At 38.4% G+C, this 22360-nt stretch overlaps 1 protein-coding gene across 2 annotated transcripts in view; it reads right to left on the reverse strand.

Annotated features, from left to right (window-relative positions):
- The window catches only part of si:ch211-126j24.1 (phosphofurin acidic cluster sorting protein 2), an 89184-nt gene that overhangs the window by 40391 nt on the left and 26433 nt on the right, over window positions 1-22360 (reverse strand). For both annotated transcript variants that reach the window (XM_049465678.1, XM_049465677.1), the window contains exons 2-10: window positions 17730-17817; window positions 13517-13606; window positions 11241-11366; window positions 8955-9117; window positions 7139-7230; window positions 3730-3813; window positions 3105-3164; window positions 1577-1728; window positions 54-147 (exon numbers count right to left, since the gene is read on the reverse strand). In XM_049465678.1, coding sequence (XP_049321635.1) covers window positions 54-147; window positions 1577-1728; window positions 3105-3164; window positions 3730-3813; window positions 7139-7230; window positions 8955-9117; window positions 11241-11366; window positions 13517-13606; window positions 17730-17817 — 949 coding nt within the window. The remainder of the gene's footprint in view (window positions 1-53; window positions 148-1576; window positions 1729-3104; window positions 3165-3729; window positions 3814-7138; window positions 7231-8954; window positions 9118-11240; window positions 11367-13516; window positions 13607-17729; window positions 17818-22360) is intronic.

Here is a 22360-nt window from a genome sequence, read left to right on the forward strand (position 1 = left end):
AACCTACATCATCTCTACTGTGATTGGGCGCAGAGTCTGAGTTCAGGACTTACATGTGCAGGCTGCTCTCTGGGCTGACTCTTCTGACTGTGCAAACTGCCGATCTCAGTCTGAGAGCTGGAGTGAGACATGCCCTCAAAGAACGGCCTAAAACACACAACACAAACACAATAACACACACACACAACATGATTTAATCAGTGGCACTGATCAAAAGAGTCAAATAAACCTGTATAAATACTTTATTTCCTTAATAATGTAGGTTATCAGTGCGCCGAGTTGTCCGGCAGTCTAAAGCGCTGATTGGAACTCCCGTTCATGCAGCTTTACAATCAACCTGCCGGAGTTCAGAGGGAGCAAGATTGGCCCTGCTCCCTCTGGGTGGGTACAGTAGGTGGCACTCTCTCTCCACATCACTCCTAGGGTGATGTCTGCATCACAGGGCGTCTGGGAGCTGATGTTTCAGAATCGAGTCGCTGCGCTTTCCGCTTTCCTTAGCAATGCTGCATCAGCAGCAGCTCAAACTTAATCTGAACTTTCTACATTTTAAAAACAGCCTCGTAACTCCTATTTCATTTCTCTCCATCCAACAAAAGAAATTAACATGTCAGAAAATGGCATTACAAAAATTAATACAAATATACATACAAAAAAAAACATGGGCAAAAAAATATTTCATTTTAGAAAAACAAATTTACACAAATTAAAACAAATTTTGAAGACACAAAATACTTTTATCAGCACTGAAATACTTTTAAAAACTGCAATTTCTGAGGGAAAGGGAGGGTCTAACACACAGGAAGTGCTTGTTGTGGACCCTCCTTGTCAGTTAAGCTGCTTCACGATAAGAGAGTGGAGTTATGGACATACAATTATGTTTAGTGGCATGCATTTTAGCAGCAGCAGTAAATGCAAAAACTGTCCCTGTCCTGTTGCTATTTTGCGTCTTGCAAATTTGTTTTTAATTTTTGTACATATTTTTTTTTTAATTAAATGTTTTTTTTTCCCATGTAAAATATTTTTTTTCTTTGGTAATTTTGTTTTCTTGAATGTAATTAACTTTTGTAATTTAGTTTTTTTGACATGTTAATTTGTTTTAATTGTTTGAGTTAAATACCAGACACAGCTGAGACCTCAGATAACTTCTGATAAGCTGGAGTTTCACTATTACAATTTATAGCCCAGTTTCCAAACTGTGGCACATCAGTGCTAGCTATATAACATTAGCACTATTGCAGCAGATGGAGCTACAGCTGCACCATTTGTTGCCACCAATTGTTTTAAGCTGCAGCTCTTTTTTAGTTAAATTCTGCGCAAACAACGACTGCAGCAAGCTGGTGCACCTCTATATTAGCGTCTGAATCTCCTGCAGTAGGTAACGCTACTCACCTGGTGTAGAGCCTCATGCAAAGTGGTAGTGTGTGCTTTATATCGGTTTAGATTCTATTAGAATTGGGTAGTCGTGTATTGTTATATGACCAGTCTGTTAATAATCTGCTCCCTTCATTAAAAGTCCTGTAGTGTATTCAGGCTTTACACTGGAATCACTGCAGGACTGTGAGTAAATGCCTCTTACTTGAGTTTGGGTTTGGGAGTGCTGAGGACACTCTCATTGTCCTCCATCTCCGGCCCACTGTCACTCTGATTGTACACTTCTATACTGTCATACAGCAGGTCCAGATCCTCCTCCACCTCATGAGTCTGATCCACTGGGTCAGAGTCCAGAACCTAAATCATAAACACACACAAATTATACCTCTGCTAGAAAAACTGCACACGCAAATTCAAAAAGCTGTAGGTCTTAATATTTTTGCACATTTGTAACTTACAAATTCCAAAAGAGTTAAACTATGTAAAATGTAAATAAATGAATGCCTATGGTGTGGGCAGCTTATAAATGATCAACACTAAATATAGGTTTTAAAACAACACATGCTCCCATACAGACAACATCTCTCTCAGGGAAGGCCTTGCATATTCCAGCAAGGCAATGCTAGATCATACACTGCATCCATCACAACAGCGTGACTTCACCAGTCCAGGTGATTAACTGGCCGACAGCATCCAGATCTTTGGGGTTGTCGTATGTAGTGAAATTAGGCCTGCTGCAATAACCAGTGATGGGAGTAACGGTGTGGAAATAAACGTTGTTACGAACGCCGTTACTTTTTTCAGTAACGAGTAATCTAACTAATTACTCTGACTGTAATAATTTATTTTCTTTTGTTATTTTTTTTACAGGCGAGTAACACAAAAGTAACGCAATAGTTACTTTTACTGGTAACTAGTTACTTTTATAGTGGAGTAACTCCATTAGTAACTCAGTTACTTTTTTGGAGAAGTAACTAGAAACTATAACTAATTACTTTTTTAAATTAACGTGCCCAACACTGGCGAAAAGTATGTTATCAACTTATCTTACGATCATTTTTTTTATCCGCGATCATTTTTGTCAAAGGCGAAAAATAGCAATCACTTTTTCACACAGGGCCAAGTATGTTTTGGATTTTTTCCAAACTACATATATGTATACATATATGATCAGAAAAAAATCTGCAAGTGCCTTTGTGTTATGTCCAGAGTTTTAATTAATGTAAATTAATGCAAATTAATGTAAATGTTACATCAATCTATCTGTTGTTACTTGTAATTTTTTTATAAAGGTCTGTTAAATATTTAGGGCAGTTTTCTCAGAAAACAGTCCCAGGGTGGTTGTACTTCATTTGTTTTAGTTATTTAAGATATTAAAATATGTCTGTTCTTAATAATAATAATATAAAGTTAGTTTAAGTGTAAAATGATGTAATAATATAATTATGCTAGTATATTAATACTGTAGCACACTGTCTTGAAGCTCCTTTGGGGTACTTAGAAGCAGAAAAAAAAGGCATTTTCTATAGTGCCCCTTTAAAATGACAATATTATCGTTTATCACAATAATTTCTGCGACAATATATTGTTAAATATAAATGTTGAAATAAAATGTTGTTATCGTGACAGGCCTAAGTGAAATCAAAATAAATAACTGACCACACAATGAAGCCTCCTGTGGGTACAATTATCACAATACAGTTAAAAAATGATCTTGTTTTAAATTATCTTACCTCATCCGACACTTTAAATCTCTTCAGAAGGGCAACAAACTTCTGTTTAAAATTAGGTTGCTGGAGGAGGAGAAAGAAAACACTTCAGTACAGTTTTAACTAACAACTCTAACATTCAAAACTAGTTATTACTAAATCTTTTACATTACAATAATGTCAGAATGATTTATAAACAGAAATATTGCATATTATAGGATTATTGTCAAACAATATATAAATAAGCAAATTTATATGAGATAAGGGTGTGTTTTTAGAGAGTGTGTAATTGTGACTGTGTTGTAAGTGAGTCATATTAGCCTATATTAGAGTATATTGGCTGTGCCCCAGATGACACAGTGATCTCTGCCTGAGATCTGCCTGAGTATCTGTGTTCCAGATACTCAGCTTAGCCTCAGAGGATTAAGTCAACACCTTCCACAGCCTTCTAGAAAGAAGGCATCAGGCAGTGAATTAAACACAAGCCACCAAACTAGAGCAAAGATGCTGTTCTGGGTTCCTAACTGTTACTAATTCCTGCAGGAACTGAAGCAAATTAAAAAGAAATCCTGACCTGATGCATCGATGCTAACTGTGTAAGTGGTGCACCCCACAGCTCTATTCTGTGGCCCATTCTCTTCCTACACACCCTTGTCATAGACGTGGTCCGGATCATTTTCCTCCTGGATTTCTTCGGCTTCCGCTGAACTTCATCGTCCTCATCGTACAGGTCCTGGGACAGATTGTGTGTTAGTCTGCAATTCCTCATTTCACTCATTTCATTCTGTAAATTTGTGGGACTGAGAGATTGAGGGAGTTTTCACACCAGCACTATCCCTCAAGGATCAATACTGGGTCCATTACTCTTTACACTTTATATGCTACCACTGGGTAAAATTATCCGTAGGCATGGTATTAACTTTCACTGCTATGCTGATGACACGCAACTTTACATATCTGCTAAACCCAACGAGGAGCTCTGTATAAATCAAATAACAGACTGCATTAAAGAGATTAAAACTTGGATGACACACAACTTTCTCTTACTTAATTCTGATAAGACTGAGGTCCTTCTATTAGGTCCTAATATTGATAAAAACATAAATGTTAATACTGTAGACATAGACGGTCACTTAATTATACCTGGTAAAACTGTGAGAAACCTTGGGGTCATCTTTGACCCAATTCTTTCGTTTGATGCTCACATATGTAGCATAGTCAAAACTGCATTCTTCCATTTAAGAAATATAGCTAAAATCCGCAGTATACTCTCTCTCGAAGATGCTGAGAAGCTGGTACATGCATTCATAACCTCCAGGCTGGACTACTGCAACGCGTTGTTGGCTGGAAGTCCACATAAATTACTCCATAAACTCCAGCTAGTTCAGAATGCAGCCGCAAGAGTGCTTACCAGAGCTAGAAAGTTCGATCACATTACACCTATTCTTTCATCCCTACATTGGCTACCTGTTAGATTTCGTATAGATTATAAAATACTTCTCCTGACGTATAAATCCCTTAATGGTCTGGCCCCGCATTATCTACAGGAACTCCTTACTCCTTACAATCCGCCGCGTTCACTCCGCTCCCAAGACGCTGGCCTGTTATTAGTCCCGCGTATTAGAAAAAACTATGCAGGAGGAAGAGCGTTCTTTTATAAAGCTCCCCAACTTTGGAATAACCTCCCTATTAATATACGGGACTCAGACACACTCTCAATCTTTAAATCTAGACTCAAAACATTTCTATTTGCTCAAGCTTTTGAGTAATGTCTCATTACAATTTTCTTCCTCTTACAGCTTATCCAGCAAATATAAACCCTGTCCTAATCATCTGCTTTCTCTTTCTCTCCCCATGTCCTGAGCTGCTGCTACCAGTGCCCATCCCACTCCAGCAGAGTTTTATAAAACCATTCTAACCCCTTTTTCTTCCCTCCCCTCTCTGTTCTCTCTCTCTGTCTTTCTCACATGTGCTGAGACGCCTGGCCGGCCGGTCTTCCTGGATGCGTCCGTCTGTGGTTCCAGCTTTCAGGAATCAGCCCTGTCCTTCTACTCAGAATTATTACACAGCCCTTCTAACTTCTGCTTTTTTTTTCTCTTCCTTTCCTTTCTGTTTTCTCTATCTATCTCTTTTACATGTATGGAGATGCTGTTCCTGATGTTCCCAGCCTGGCTCTCCACTGCCCGCTGTGTCGTTCTCCGGCTCTGCAACCCTGCACTGATTACCATTAACACACTCAGTATCTGTTTCTGTATTAGCCATAGCTCTATAGTTTGTGCCCATCACATTCTTATATTCATAAATTAGTACCTGTTATATTAGCCATAGTTCACATTAATTCTCTGTACTGTTTTTGTTCTGTTATTTGTTTGTTGTTTGTTTGTACTGAGCGGGTCAACCCGAGTAGGATGGGTTCCTCGGACTGAGTCTTGGTTCCTTCCAAGGTTTCTTCCTCTTAAAGGGAGTTTTTCCTTGCCACTGTGTCACCATAAAATTGGCATCTCTGTGGTGCTGCTCATAAGAGGCGTGGACCTGTTTTTCCTGTAAAGCGGCTTTGTGACAACCTTTGTTGTAAAAAGCGCTATATAAATAAAATTGAATTGAATTGAATTGAATATTTGGTCCGGTTAAAAATAACTCTGGACTGAGACCAGCTAGAGGAGGTGATCTCAGTCCCAAACGAACTCTGGAACGGTTCTCTTGTAGTGAGAACGTGATCCGGTCTTGATCCGACCCTGCTATTAAATATAGTCAATTTATTTAAGCTAAACTGCTGATAAGGCGCAGTTTAAACTGATATATTAGCCAGATAACGCTAATTACCACAGCTATGAACAATAGCTGTGTTCATGCTGTTTATACACGCGGTCTGTGCTGCGTTCACTGCTCACAGCCATGTGACTCTGTTTACTAGGGTTGTCACGATTTTGATACTTTATCAAAATTGATCAAAATTATATCATGGTCTCGAGCCTTGAAGTGAAAAAAATCGATGATCCCTCCCTACGCAAATGGTGCAGCACACTGTAGCCGACACCGCGGACATTGTGACTGCTGAAAGAGCAGCTCTTTCTCCAGAGAATGTGAACATTCTCATCTTCTTAAAGAAAGACTAAAATATTAAATACTAAAACATAAAAATAACAGTTGTTTTGTCTAGCCTCAAATATGTTAATAGTTTGGTACCTTAAGGAGTTAATAATATATCTTTATTAAAGAAAAAAACTTCTCATTCTCAGGGACCGAGTCTTATTTTTCATGTTTAACTGTTATAGTAGGATAGAGTTCAGTTTGTTAAGGCTCTAATTGTTCTATTATTTTGTATATGACTGTTCCTGTATTTTTTTATTATTTATTTTGTTATGTTGCACATTGCTGTTTTAATAGTGCACACTGCTGCTACCAAAAAAAGCCACTAGATGGCATTACATATATATCTTAATTAAATTATTTAAATTTGACCATTAGTGCCTAATGTGGTGTATTACAGATCACTTGTATCACTTTGCATCTCTTATATCAAGCCCACCTTTTGAAATAAGATATTGTAAATCTGATGAATCAAACCAATGACTGACCATAGACTAATCTAAAACTGGCATAGGCCTCTCTGCTGTAAAAAAAAAAAAAAGAAAAGAAAATCGAGAATCAAATCGAATCGTGACCCTAAAATCAGAAATAAAATCGAATCGAGGATTTAGAGAATCGTGACACCCCTACTGTTTGCTATGTGTACATCTGCGCTGCTGCACGTCCAAACACTGTGTTTGAAAGCGCAGCGTTTTAGCGTTCAGCGTGAAAGCACAGATATATGCGCTTTTTCCGTATATCTATATCTACTTCCACTCCAGACAGCTCTGACCAATCAGAGAACACAGCCTGCTCACGTGGTTTATTGGTGTGCATTTTGGCGTGTTTAGGTTTTTATGCCTGTGTGAAACCAAACCAAACTGAGGGAGAAACGCTCCAACTAAACAAACCCATCAAAATGATTCGGACCAAAGAAACCAACTACAGGTGTGAAAAACTGCAGTGATGAACAGAGAAACAGCTCTAACCTGGGCCTGAACTGCGTCATCACTGGCCTCCTGCTCTGACGAGTAACTATCATCATCATCTTCAGAATAGTTATCCATATCTGGAGATCGGTCTGGAAATAAATACAATAAGTTAACAAAAACATACTATAAAGCTTTTAGATAACTGCATGTCATCTGCAAATACATACAGCTCTTAAAAATGATGAGTTTCTTTGATTTTACCAAATTGAAAACGTCTGGAATATAATCAAGAGGAAGATGGATGATCACAAACCATCAAACCACCAAACTGAACTGCTTGAGTTTTTGCACCAGGAGTAAAGCAGCATAAAGTTATCCAAAAGCAGTGTGTAAGACTGGTGGAGGAGAACATGATGACAAGATGCATGAAAAAAAAACTGTGATTAAAAACCAGGGTTATTCCACCAAATATTGATTATTTTTGAACTCTTAAAACTTTATGAATATGAACTTGTTGTTTTCTTTGCATTATTTGAAAAGCTCTGCAAATATTTTTCATTTTCTGCAAATAAATGCTCTAAATGACAATAATTTTTTTAGGAATTTGGGAGAAATGGTGTCTGTAGTTTATAGAATAAAACAACAATGTTCATGTTACTCAAAAATATACCTATGAGTAGCAGACAGACCAAAATACTGTGTATCTTATCTAGTTAGCTGTTAACTTGTGGTTTTTGATTAACATAACCTGTGCAATAGAGGAAACTCTTGCTGTTCCTTTCCTGGGGCGATCCTTGTTTTTGATGGTCTTTGCAACTTAAGGAAACTTTGAAGAACTTTCGTGAAATGTTTCAGAATAACTGATCTTCCTTTCTTAAAGTATGTTTTTTCTTTACTTAGTTGATTAGTTCTTGCCATAATATGGCTTAGAATGGCTTAGAAAAAACGGGCCAAAGAGTCTAAAAGCGGAGAGAGTGCACAGTTGTAGCGCAGAAAAACAGGCCAAAGAGTCTAAAAGCGGAGAGAGTGCACAGTTGTAGCGCAGAAAAACAGGCCAAAGAGTCTAAAAGCGGAGAGAGTGCACAGTTGTAGAGCAGAAAATGTATTATTTAAAGTGGTATATTTCATTATTTGTTTTATTACAGAGTCTGTGGCCCGTGACTTCAAATACATTTCTCCTTCTGGCCCCCAACAAAAAAGTTTGGACATCCCTGATTTAATGGATTACTGTTGCCTGCAGTGACACTGGTCTGGTACTTTAGTATTACTATAGTGTTAATGCACTATAGTATTGTGTTTCAGCTAATCATTCAGATAATTTGACACTATTTCAAAACATTTCTAATAAAACAGTCAGCTAAAGCCTTTGAGGTTTACCACAACTGGTCTGAGAAGTATTTACTGTCCCATTTGTCCCATATGTCCTAGGTTATCATTTATATAATTGACCCAGGTTAATTTATAAATTGTGCAGTATTTGCACATTCAAACAGTATGGAAACATGTCCACAGATAGAAGATGGACAGTACTGTGTGCATGACTGATTTAATCAGAAGACACTAATAGATAGAAGTGATAATAAACTGTATAATAAAACTGCTGTTACTCTGGAACTTTGGGTTGATAAGGCTTTCCTTACTTTCTGAGAAGGTTATCCGACTTGTGGGGACATTACAGTTGAAATTTCCTACTTGGAACAAATTCATTTGACAATTTTTCAAATAGAATGTAGCGTATGTGTGGGTGATGTATGGGTTTAGAGGCTCTTCAGCTGAAAACAACAGCACAGTTTCTCTGTTATCTACAGCAGATTCTGTAAATCAGAACAGCACAGCCTGGCTCGGGCTGGTTTACCTGTTTCAGTTAGCTCACCTGAAGCTTTGGCCTTGGCTCCTGGCTGACCACTGCCGTCTTCTGGATCAATGGGTTGACTGGACAGCGAGTACACACTCAGCTCTGCTGCTCGAACAGGGGCTTCCTTAACGTTGCTGTGGAGACCTAGAATCTGTCCTCCGTCTGTTGGGTGCTGCATTACCTAGAGACACAGAAACGCCACTATATAAACCGCTGTACAAACACACACTTACACACACACACAACCTGACATCACACTGTCCCAATAACAGCCTTCATACAATCAGGTCATCTACAAGTATTAGGAAATGGATTTTAATACTTTTAAATACTAAAAATTACAAAGAATGAATAGAAGACACACATGCCAGAGGTTATTTTCAGAAAATTCTAAGCTACTCAAATAAGTTTTAAGAATTAACTACACTGTAAAACATTTTCAAATTAATAGATTTTTTAATGAAATATGTTTCTCTGTAATAATAAAATATACTTAAGCTAAATTAATCACTGATTTTTGAAAACGGAATGAGTCTTTAGTAATTGAGCTCAGAATAACGGTTCTTGTCCGAAATTAAACCTCAACGCATCCTATTCATTTCAACGGAGAGAGCCACCACCAAAAAGTTTAGCAGAGCTCAACTTCATTTCAATGAATCTGGCTGCCGCACTGCGTCCAGCCAATCAGGAAACAGCAGGCTGTGACTTCACACATATACAAGCCTCACACACACAGAACCAGCCTCTTTCAATCACAGAAGAGAAGCTGAAAATGGCGGAATATTTAGGAATTATAGAACTATAGATTATAGTGAGGCTGATTTAAAATCTTAAAATCTTAAATCTATGATTGCCTTCTTCTGTATACCTTCATTTAAATTCAAAATCATCACGGACACGCCCACATGGCGAGCAGAGAGATCCGGCATGGTGTTGAAGAAAAGTGCTAGTGGACACATACCACACAAACACCCACGCCGCGTATTGTAGGTTCTCCTCATTACAAAGCGTTTCTATATCTCTTGTCTCAGTTTATCTCGTGTATGACCTCTGATATTGGATTACCTGTGTATTACCTGGACTGTGTTTTCACTACTGCCTCTTGGATTACCTCTGATATTGGATATCTCGTGTATGAACTCTGGACTGTTTCTTGGTTATGGTATGGTTTTGTCTACGTTACTCCTGTTTATGGTAATTACCTGTTTTTCTGTATCGACCACGATTTACCTCTGTTTTTTTTATAATAAACATTGTTTTATCAGTATCTGTACGTGTTTGCATTCTGTACATACCATGACACCCTGACAGCACAATGCTGGACAACAGATAAACTCAGCAGTAGGGTTGGAGTGTGTAAGCCCCTATGCTAACTACTATTCTGAGCTGAATTAATTCTTTTTTTATATAATAGATGTAATGATGTTACTGTGCTGGTTAGATATGGTACATTCTGTGGTTTGATATGCTATGTGTATGATATTCATCTCTTTAGTTCACGTCAGAAGGTTAGAACACTGGTATTTAGTTACCGTAACTGATGCAGCTCTCTGTGTATTCTAAATGTGAACCTAGTGTGTTTAAAATGTGTTTAAAATCATATAATCGTAATTTTTCTTCTACTACCAGATCAGGAGAATCTCTCACTATCTTTAATAAACTCCTGAAGACAGAGCTCTTCAAAGAACTCTTACTCTCCTAACACCTCTAACTAACTACCTTCTACTACCAGATCAGGAGAATCTCTCACTATCTTTAAGAAACTCCTGAAGACAGAGCTCTTCAAAGAGCACTTACTCTCCTAACACCTCTAACTAACTACCTTCTACTACCAGATCAGGAGCATCTCTCACTATCTTTAATAAACTCCTGAAGACAGAGCTCTTCAAAGAGCACTTACTCTCCTAACACCTCTAACTAACTACCTTCTACTACCAGATCAGGAGCATCTCTCACTATCTTTAATAAACTCCCGAAGACAGAGCTCTTCAAAGAGCACCTACTCTCCTAACACCTCTAACTAACTAATAACTACTTCTAACTTCCTTTTCTGTTTCCCCTCCTTTCTTCCTCAACCCTTTGGTCTCCTTTAGGCCCTGTCTTAAATGTTTTTGCCTTGGATTTGTCCTCTATTGTTGATTAACATCATCATTATATGTAAGTAGCTTTGGATAAAAGCATTTGCTAAATGCAATGTAATGTAGTGTAATACTGAATTACCGTCTAGCCCTATTTAATAAATATTTACTAAGAGAAGAAATAAGAGAAATAAGGGAAGAACTGTCTATGTTGGTTTATTCTCACCTCTGCCATGTTGATGACACCCACAGCCAGAGTCTTGTAGCCCAGTATAGTCCGGTTCTTATAGCGCTTCCTCCTCTGGAGCATAATCTGTAAGCGGTTAGCATCCCTCTTCAGGAAATGAGGATACTGAGGAGAGAGGAAGAATAAGGATGAGAGAAAACAGAACTTTACAGGACGTTACATCACTTCAGCTTCCCTGTTCCCAAAAAAATCATCTCTCTCTCTCTCTCACACACACACACACACACACAGACAGAGTATTTGATCCTGTTTAGTCTGTCTGAACTCTGGGAAGCTTTAGGAAAGAGCAGCAGGGAATCTCCAAACATTCCAGATCCTTCTGATTACAGCCAACTGCCTCCAGCCACCTTCTAACCTGAAAATGGACAGAGCTGAACACATTAACCTTTACTTTTAAATACTTTTATGTTAAATTACCCTAAACCTGCGTTCCACTTAAACTACATGTCAGAATTTCTCAGTTTTTAGTAGGACATTTCAACAAGACCCTTCCACAAGACAGATTCTAGATACTAGATACTATTTTGGCTGGAGCCCACAAAAAACACCAGCAGACGATCGTCAAACCAGTTGTGTTAATGTCTAAAATCTTAAGCTAACATATTTTTGAAAATGTCTCGAAATAAAGTTGAAATATTCAATATTAAACATCAGAGAAAACAGTGAAATATAATATAATAATATAATCATATAATTGCACTTTTGTAAAAGGGGATTATCAGCATGCATTACCATGTGCTGCATGATATATATATATACATTTATACATTTTTTATCATTTTATTTCTAATTTTTCCCATTTTCTCCCCAATTTACACGGCCAATTACCCAACTTATTAGGACCCCCCCTATTACTAGTGATGCCCCAACAAACCAGGAGGGTGAAGACTAACACATGCTTCCTCTGATACATGTGAAGTCAGCCACCGCTTCTTTTTGAGCTGCTGCTGATGTAGCATTACTGAGTAGCATCACAGCGTGATCGGAGGAAAGCGCAGTGACTCGGTTCTGATACATCAGCTCACAGACGCCCTGTGCTGCAGACATCACCCTAGGAGTAATGTGGGGAGAGAGCGCCATCTACCCACCCGGAGGGAGCAGGGTCAATTGTGCACGTTCAAACCTGCGACCTCACGCACACAGTGGCAGCGCTTTAGACCGCTGGACCACTCTGCGCCCAGTGCTGCAGGATATTTTGTACTACAACAGTAAAGCAGTAGTTGAGTAGTAGTTAAATGCAGTTAATGCTCAGTGTAAATAGGCTTTATGTCAACTGACATAACAAGTTTATACAAGGCTTAGTCAGAATAAAAGTAACATACAGTGAGGAGTAATAAAATTATTGATATTAATAATTAATTTTAATTTCTTGGTTATGGATTATACTTTTGGTTCCTTTTTTAAAACATTTGACCCAATTTTGGCAGCATACCATCATCTGTGCATGCTATCCGTGCCATTAGCAATGTCATTACTGTAAATACTGCTTTAGTGAGACAGCGCCACCTGCTTTCTGTCTGAGCATAAAGGACGTTTGAACTTGAACTTAAAGTGAGTTAAAATTTCTTACTATACTGATATTGTTTGTTTACTAAAAACTGTTATTTAAGAATCTATAGTTCTGTATTCTATGATGTAGAACTGACGTCCATTTTGATCATTAATACGTACTAGATTATGAGTACCACAAGTGTTAGATAAAAAAATGGAGACATAAACATACTGATTCTGGTAGATTTTACCAATGACCTATAAAATATTCTGTATTGATGGAGGAGAGGAGGTAGGGGGATTTAAGAATGTGGGCTCATTATTTCCATTGCTGATGTTTTCATATAAACAACATTATGGTAAACTGGTATATGATCTTTTTTAAAGTACCCTGATTTCATTAAGGGCATTTTCACTCTAGCCCAGACACAGTTACACTTGCTCTGCGGGTTATCTCTGGGGGACTCTGATCAGGACCCAGGAAAGAAAGAGCAAGAGTTTCCTCTGTTGTACAGTACAAGTACAAGTTATTACCCTCAGAAATGGCAAATAAACAGCTCAGATAAGAGTATTTTGGTTTGTTTAACACTTTTAAGTTAGTACATGATTCTTTATGCGTTCCTTCATAGTCTGAATGAGAACAGTGTTTATTTACAATTTAGGAGGAAAAAAAAAACACTGAATAAGATAAACACTGCACAAACACACGACAAGACTAAAAATACAGGAATTCTGCATTCAATCGAGTTTATAAAGCTCTTTACCTGCAGGGAGAAGGTGAGCTCCAGGTCCGTCTCCATCAGGCCGCTGGGAGGGAGAACATACTCGTTGGATCTCAGTATACGTTTAGAGCCCTGAGGAAAAAACATGATATATTAACAAAGCAGGTGTGATGGATCACAGTATAAGCCAATAGGGAGTCGGAATAATATATGTTTATATTTCTCTACATCCAATCAGTGCTGTGCGATATGAGGATAAATATCGTGGGGAGGATAGAAAAGTGTCTATCGTGCTACTTATCTTCTGTCGTCTCTATCGTTTCTACAGTAATTTCATCAATTATTCATGTTAATATATAAAGTAGGCTATAAAATAAAATGTACTGGAGTTAGGGTTGGGTTTCTATCATGGTTTTCTATTTTTGGTGAAGATCTTGGACTGATTTTATGTGGTACACGGCGCTCTGTTGTGTATTTTTACAATTTAATTATTTTACTAGAACCGTCACGCTGCTGCTGATCCTTCTGTTCTATAGGTGCTGCGTCTCATAGCGCTGCTGGTAAAGCTTTATATTCTGTCTTTAAGCTGCTGCTTTGAGTGTTCAATATTTAGTTTTGATCTTTTAGAATTCGTTAGATTATATTTCTTTTAGCATTTTGAGTTTAGTTTAGTTGGTCCCCGCGAGCCGCGAACCCATTAATCCACCTGCGGAGCTTTAAACGCGCAGATGAGCTCGGGCAGATAATCAAACTCTAGTTTGCAGAACTACATTATTATTGTTATTCATTTTCCATTCTTTTAAATAGCAGGATCTTTTGACTTTTATTTCTCTGCCCGGACCCAACCCGAGAATTCCCATCACTTTCCTCAGGTCAGGCTCCAGGAAATAGTCTGTGATGTAGTCATCTGATTTTTAATATTTTTTTTATTTTATATAAAGCTATGGTATGATAATCACCATAAGTATTATTGTTAACGAATGAACAAAATAACAAAAACTGAAAGTGAAAGTTCTCCTTAACTGAAACTAATAAAAACAGTAATTAAAAGAAAAAACTAAAACGAACTGAAATTAATTGATTAAATACCCTCATTTTCTTGTTTGTTGATTTATTAATAATTTATTTATATAAATGTTGTATATCGTGATATATATCGTTATCATGATATTAAAAATTCCATATCGTAATATATGATATCTGGATAGGGGGTTTTATTATTGAACGATGAGAAGCCGTAATAAAAACCAGCTGATATTAAACAGGAGTAACGAGGCTGTTTTTAAAATGTAAGGAGTGATCTGATAAATAATTAGTATTTGTACTACAGGTTATAGGTGAAGGCCATTCCAAATTCCATCTGTGCGTTCAGTACATGTATAGTGAAATTAGTTATCTTGTCTTATTGTTTTGACTTTTGGAATGGCCTTGCCGAAGTACACATCTTAACCCTATTAAAAACATGTGGATCAAGCTAAAAGCTAAAAGAATGAACTGATGTTCACCAATTCTAACACTAAAACTAGTCACATATTCAACTAGTAATCTGACAGAAGATTATTGATGGCTGAACATGAGGTTACGCTGCATTACAGAATAATTTAACCCTATAGGACTCTCCTCATCTGCTCCTCCAACAGACTTACATAGAGCTCCTGCCTTAATTAAGATCTTAAGGATTTGAGTGCCGGTTCTGAATAAGCTTATACAGGCTGAGTGCGTTTAGACGCCGCTCCTCAGCATTCCTGCACTGGAAGCTTCTATAAGTAGAATTTACTTTAATATTTTGAGAAAAATGGTTTTCTTTAAAATGTTAAGTAATAATTACTGAAAACCTGAGTTGATTCCACTTAAATCGCTGGGATCACTGAATCATTTTAAACTTTTAATTTCTAATCACCATCAGAAAGCCTGTGACTGTTTTAAATTACATTTTTTATTAGTTTATCTTGTTTCTTATTTTTTTATATTTGTATTATTTTATTATTTTATTTTATTTATTTTTAGTTTATTTATTATTACTTATTAATACTATTATTTATTTTTATTTATTGTTCATTTTTCATTTTTGTTCCTAGTTCTATTATTCATTTAATCATTTCTTATCATTTTTAACATTTTACTTTACTTTTACTATTACCTATTTATTTATTTTATATTTTATACATTTATAAAATGTCAAATTTGTTTTTATTATGTTTTTTTTTGTATTATTATTTACTATTTTGCTTTTTTATTATTTCTAAATTATTATTAAATGTGTTCAATCCCTTCGCTGTAACAAATGCTCGGCAACATTGTAAATGAGCGTCACCCTCAATGTTTCTTAAATATAAAGCTGTTATGTCTACACTGTTGGTTAATTTATTAGATGTTTTGGTCACGTGAATAAATCAATTTGTATTCAGCCTGCGTTATTTTCATTAAAATAAATATTTAAAATATGTGAAATTAGATATAAAATTCTGAACATTAAAGAGTAAAGCACACAGCCAACACAGAGTTAGCAGCTAGCCAATCATAATATATTATATGAAAGTTTACCTAAAGTAGCCTGTATGGAATGACTACACACTGATGGTGAGCAGCATTAGTAACTGGAGGACACACCCAGTGTTAAATAAACAGATTGTGCCAGAAGCCAGCAGACATAACACTGCCAATATGAGACTAACCTCAGTTAATATAAGTTGATATAAAGATCCCATTTGAATGTGTAAGTTGTATTTTCTGGACTATAAGGTTCACCAGGGTGTCACCATGTTTCCCTTTTACTTCAGCAGGTCTTGCCTCTCCAGCCCCCGACAGCGCTTCACTGAGGAGCCCTGAGTGTTCTGGTAAGACAGGGTGATATCAGCTAGTGGTTGATCCCACGTAGCTTATTTTAACACAGTAAGCACACAGACTACAGTCTGATATACTCACACTAAACGGTGAAAGAGCTAGTGCTGCAGTTAGCAGCTAATGCTAATGCTTCTCCAGCAGTGCTAGACGAGGTTAACAGCAGGCTACAGAACAATAAACTCATCTCTGAACAGTGAAAGAGTTAGCGCTTAGAACTAGGGGTGTGACGAGATCTTGCGAGATTAAAACGTGTCGCAGGGAAAAAAACAGTTTAGTGTGGACTTTTTAAGAGGGATCTGGCAACACAGTAGTGATAGCAGCGAGTGTGGTGGCTGAGCAGTGAGAGCAGCTCTCAGCAGAAGAGGAAAATTCAGGTATTTGTATAGAAGATGCTTCTGCTACTTTTAAGTTGTATGTCCGGCTGCATTTTGGCTCCAGTGGAAACAATAAACGGTAACAGAGTGACCAACAAGACACAAACCATATATAAATACTGTAAGTAAATCCTACACGTGACTGTTTCATAGACAGCTGTACTAATCCCTTAGCTCTGTACTTTATTAAAAAAATCTACACAGATTTCTGTCCTGAAACTATTTATTTGGGTGAGTAAACCGCTTCCGTTTATTTACAGTAAGCTTAAGTTTCCAGATTTCGTCCTGTGTAGCTTGTTTCAACACAGTAAACGCGCAGGCTACAGACTAATAATACTCACTTCTGAACGCAAAAGAGCTAGCGCTTACCGTGGTTAGCAACTAATGCTAATGCTGCTCCAGTCTCAGTGCTGGAGAACTAACTCTGTACTTCAGCAGAGTGACTTTACTGCTCCTTAAAACAATAGACCTGCTTTCAAGAATATATTGCACATACATGGCATCACGATATCAAGTTTGTTTATGATGTAAGAATTCGTGTGATTTTTTTGAAGTCGATATGATACGGCACACCCCTAACATTAATGGCCTTTCAGTTTTCTGAAGCGAACCTGTGAGTGAATCCCAGCATGCATCATTCCAGTCACCCCCGGATCCCACCCATCTTATCCTCTCATTTCACTGTTCCACTGCACAGGCTGTCGCCCTGGCAACAGCTCACAGTTACCAGCGTGCTCCAGTGAAGGGGTCTGAGCTACACACACTCTCACACACACACACTCACGCACACACACACACACACACTCTTACACACATACACACATATACACACACTAACACACACACTCACACACTCTCACATACACACACATACACACTACCACACACTAACACACACACACACACTAAACACACACACTTTCACTCACATACACATATTCTCACACACTTACACATTCACTAAACACACACACACTGAACACAAACACACACACACACACTCTCTCTCACACACACACACAGATGCTTTGTTATACCTGGATCTTCACAGCGATGACCACAGAGTTCAGATCCCGATCCAGTTCTTTCAGAACGATCAGTTTCTTCAGTGTCAGGCTGCACAGTCTGCGCAGAAAGAAAGAAAGAAAGAAAGAAAGAAAGAAAGAAAGAAAGAAAGAAAGAAAGAGGGAAAAAGGGAAAATATTAGAAAGATGATCATGTGTTTTTATTATCTTTTCCTACAATTTTTTTATGTTTTTTTACCAAATATGCTCCATATTTCAGCTCAGACACTTAATCATTTAGTTTCTCTCATTTTAACCCATTTTAACCCCCCCCCCACTCCTCACTCCTTCACCATCAATAGCATTGCTCTAAACACCAGGAGGGTGGAGGCCAGAACATGCCTCCTCCGATACATGTGTGAAGTCAGACTCCGCCTCTTTTCCAACTCCCACTGATGCAGCATCACTGCGGAGCATCACAAAACACTCGGAGGAAAGCGCAGCGACCCAGCTCTGAAACATCAGCTAACAGACGGCTGTGCTAACTGACATTATATATTAGTAATGAGGGGAGAGAGCGCCTCCTACTGTACCCACCCAGAGAGAGAATGCCTTCTGTGTCAAACTTTTGCTGTATCCTGACTAGAGGTGTCACGATTCTCTAAATCCTCGATTCGATTTTATTTCTGATTTTAGGGTCACGATTCGATTCGATTCTCGATTTTCTTTTTTTTTTACAGCAGAGAGGCCTATGCCAGTTTTAGATTAGTTTAAACAGAAAGAAGACTCCAGAACACAGGCGTGGGCCTGTATTTGACCATTAGTGCCTAATGTGGTGTATTACAGATCACTTGTATCACTTTGCATCAGTTATATCAAGCCCACCTTTTGAAATAAGATATTCATCAAACCAATGACTGACCATAGACTAATCTAAAACCGGCATAGGCCTCTCTGCTGTAAAAAAAAAAAAAATTGAGAATCGAATCGAATCGTGACCCTAAAATCTTACATAAAATTTAATCGAGGATTTAGAGAATCGTGACACCCCTAGTGATTGGCCCCAAAAGCATTGATCGGTCCATTTATGATGTATATATTCCAATAACTCTCTGCTCAGGCTCTGTTCATTTTTTTGACTAAACAACAAACTTAAACTCACTGAACCCGAACTGGAGGAACCCAAACACCAACATCACTAATTAAATGAAAATGCTAGAAAAGAAATGGCATTCATGTCCTCACACTCACACAAAGAGAGAGAGGCTCAGATTCAGAACAAAGAAGAAGAGAAAAGTTTGTGCTAAATCAGCACTGACTCGACCACCTGACCCCACCATTCAGCGCTGGGCTCTGTGAGGCTCTGTGAGGCCCGGCGGCTGCAGGACCGGCTGAAAGGCTGCGTGCTGTTTGCCAGGGAGCAGGGGGGGAACAGTGGGCTGCTTTCAGTAGATCCAGTGTCCTTCTTACATAACACTCTGCTGAATGCAGGTCAGGAGAAGCTGTCAGTGTGAACATGTTTCTTGTTGTGACGTTATTTTGGCACTCAAGGCGCGTGATGCAGAGAACTGACCGGCCTGCCTTCTCCATGTGCGTTAGCCAAACAGAGGGAAATGTGGGTGGAGCTACAGGGCGCTGTTCACTGGAATTCTCAGGATTTTGGCTCCAGTGGAAACAATAAACGGTAACAGAGTGACCAACAAGATACAAACCATATATAAATACTGTAAGTAAATCCTACACGTTTCATAGACAGCTGTACTAATCCCTTAGCTCTGTACTGTATTTAAAAACATGTTCTGTCTCTGTTTCACTTCAAGCATAGTCTTAATATGACTGGTTATGGTTCTGCATAGTTAAATTACAAGAGATTTAGGAGAAAAAACACAAACCATAGTCTTAATATGACTGGTTGTGGTTTGCACTTATTGTTTGCACTATAAAAGACCTAGAAAAGTTAAAAGTTTTTTTTTTATTCTTATTTCTATTTCTTATAGAATCAATGTGTGAGAGAAACCAGTCTGTTAAGTTTGTGTTTTATGATTTTGTCAAATAAAACTCAAATTTCCAATTTCTCTCATTTTTTCATTTTTGACATTTTCTTTAAAATTTTATTTTTAAGTCTCGTCTCGTCTCGTGATGTTAGTGTCTCGGCACACCCCTATACATGACTTAGTCACTGTTCAGTGCAATTTATTCAGTCTTTTAGCTTATTCGTTTAAACTCTGAGAGCACTTTTCACTATTTTTTGGTAAACCAATATTTTCGGTTGCCAAATACAGCAAAGCAGTAGCCATTTCCTCAGCCCATAATGTAATGAAAAAAGGGCAATGAAGAGGAACGGTCAAGTTGAGATCACAAATCAGTAACAGTTTGGGTCTGATGCAGTCTGCTCTGTGTGAATGGACTCGCTTTTATTGATGCACTGGTCACTGGTCATTGCGTGACTGGTTAATATTGGTAAACCCATCACTCATCACTCACATGTAAAAAACACACATGGAAACACAATAAACTCTCTATCTAGGTCAGCAACAATGTCAATACATTGTAGGATCACACAAAAACATGGTCTAACTATGTTACTGCAAGCATGCGCATACACCTCCATGCTGCAGTGCGCAAACCCAGCTTTTCCAACAACAATAAACAAAATAAAGAATAAAATATCATTACTGTTCCCTTAAATGAGCTGCTGGTGTATCTTCACAGTGTGAACACGCAGGTCAGTATCAGTCTCTGCTAAGGGGCACAAAAGCACTATACTGTTAAAAAATAAATGACAAGTAAAAGACCGATTTGTTTATTTCCCATTACGCCCAAAACACACCCATGATTAATTATTATTATTTATTTTTTTTATAATTTTGTTTCTAAATTTAACACACCAGGAGGGTGAAGATTAACACATGCTTCCTCTGATACATGTGAAGTCAGCCACCGCCTCTTTTCGAGCTGCTGCTGATGCAGCATTACCGAGCAGCATCACAGCGCTAACGCTCGGAGGAAAGCCAGAAAAATCTTTTAGTCTTTAGGTTCTACTGAAGTTTAGCTTTTTGAACTTCTGGTACCCTCACCTGAAGTCTCAGCAGGTGCTGATTAAACAGGTAAAAGATATGACAGCCCTCTCTGTCCACCCCTCTGCTTTTTCTGACTAAAATATATATATACATTTAAGATCACTATCTAACTCAGTTACAGACCGGAGCTGCTGCAATGTCATTATCATGAACTCCTGCTCCCCCTTTTTACAGACAGTCTCTGCAGGTGCTGATTAAACAGATTAAACTGGCTAAACTGTAGATGTAGTTTTACCTCCAGAATTCAGCATTCCAGTTGTACTCAATTTACAACTAACAGTGTTGCTCTTCTGCATTTCTATGCTAAAATATCTCCACACAAACAACTTCTTACGGTGCGTTCACACTGGAAAGCGACAGGCGACCATTCATTTCCTATGGCAGGGCGCGATTTGTCGCCGCGACACGCGAGAGGTGACAAGCGACAAAGCGACAGAGCGACAAGCGAAACGGAGATGAATTTTACTCAACTTTATGCAAATGAATTATGACGCGGTGAAGCGACAGTCTAACCCGATTGGCTCCTAGCTTTTCTTTGGACCAATCACAAACAAGGCGGTTTGACGTCCTCAAGCTCCTGGTCTCTGAATTTCTAGTTTCTTTCCCGGTTCATTCTGATGAATGGGGTGGACATCAATCTGCGGGAACGGCTGCGTTTCCAGCGCAGTTAAATCACAGAAACGCCCAAGAGTCCAGCGAGTTTGGGAGTTATAGCTGTAGAATAAAGTGGCCAAGCTATTCCTTTTTTGTGCCTCTTTTCTTGTCGGAGGCTGGATCATTAAATAAACGCGGGCGTTGAGCTTGACACGCCCACAAGCGACAAACGCTGGGCAACACAAGCGACTCGTCGCGTTCCAGTGTGAACACAGGGTAAGTCAAACAGCTACTTATTGAGCTGTGAAATGAAATTAAGGTCAGTAAGTGGATCGGCCCTTGTTGGTCCAAAATCCTATCTGTGGTAATTATTTCAGCACGATATTGATATGGATAAACAGTTTATCACGTACAGTCTGCACTGCATGATGATGTACTGTACTGTACAGGTACAGGCCGAACACACAGTAAACATTTTAAGATGCACAACCTGCAGCAGTAGATGACCTCTGACACTCGCCCACATTTAGCCTATTCCTTCTACAAAATCACCTAAAGCACACACACACACACATATACACACACACACACACATTCCTCACACACACAAACAACAGCACTTAACTGCTAACAACGCCTCCGCTAGACTGCCTAATTAGCCTGAGTGAAGAAACAGGTGCACTGCTTCCCCTGTTCTCAGCTCTATTTCAGAGAGAGAGAAAGAGAGAGAGAAAAAGAGAATGAGAGAGAGTGAAAGAGGGAAAGAGAGATAAAGAGAGAGGGCAGGAGGCAGGGAGGGAGAGAGAGTGAAAGAAAGAGACTGAGTGAGAGAAAAAGGGAAAGAGATTAGGAGAGTGGGAGAGAGTGAAAAACAGAGAGGGAGAGAAAGAAAGAAAGAAAAGAGAGAGAGGGAGGAAGAGAGAGATTGAGAGAGTGAGAGAGAGTGAAAGGGAGAGAGGGAGAGAGAGTGAAAGAGAAAGGGAGAGAGAG

This window comes from Astyanax mexicanus, chromosome 16 (assembly GCF_023375975.1).
Source record: "Astyanax mexicanus isolate ESR-SI-001 chromosome 16, AstMex3_surface, whole genome shotgun sequence".
Taxonomy (NCBI): Eukaryota; Metazoa; Chordata; class Actinopteri; order Characiformes; family Acestrorhamphidae; genus Astyanax; species Astyanax mexicanus.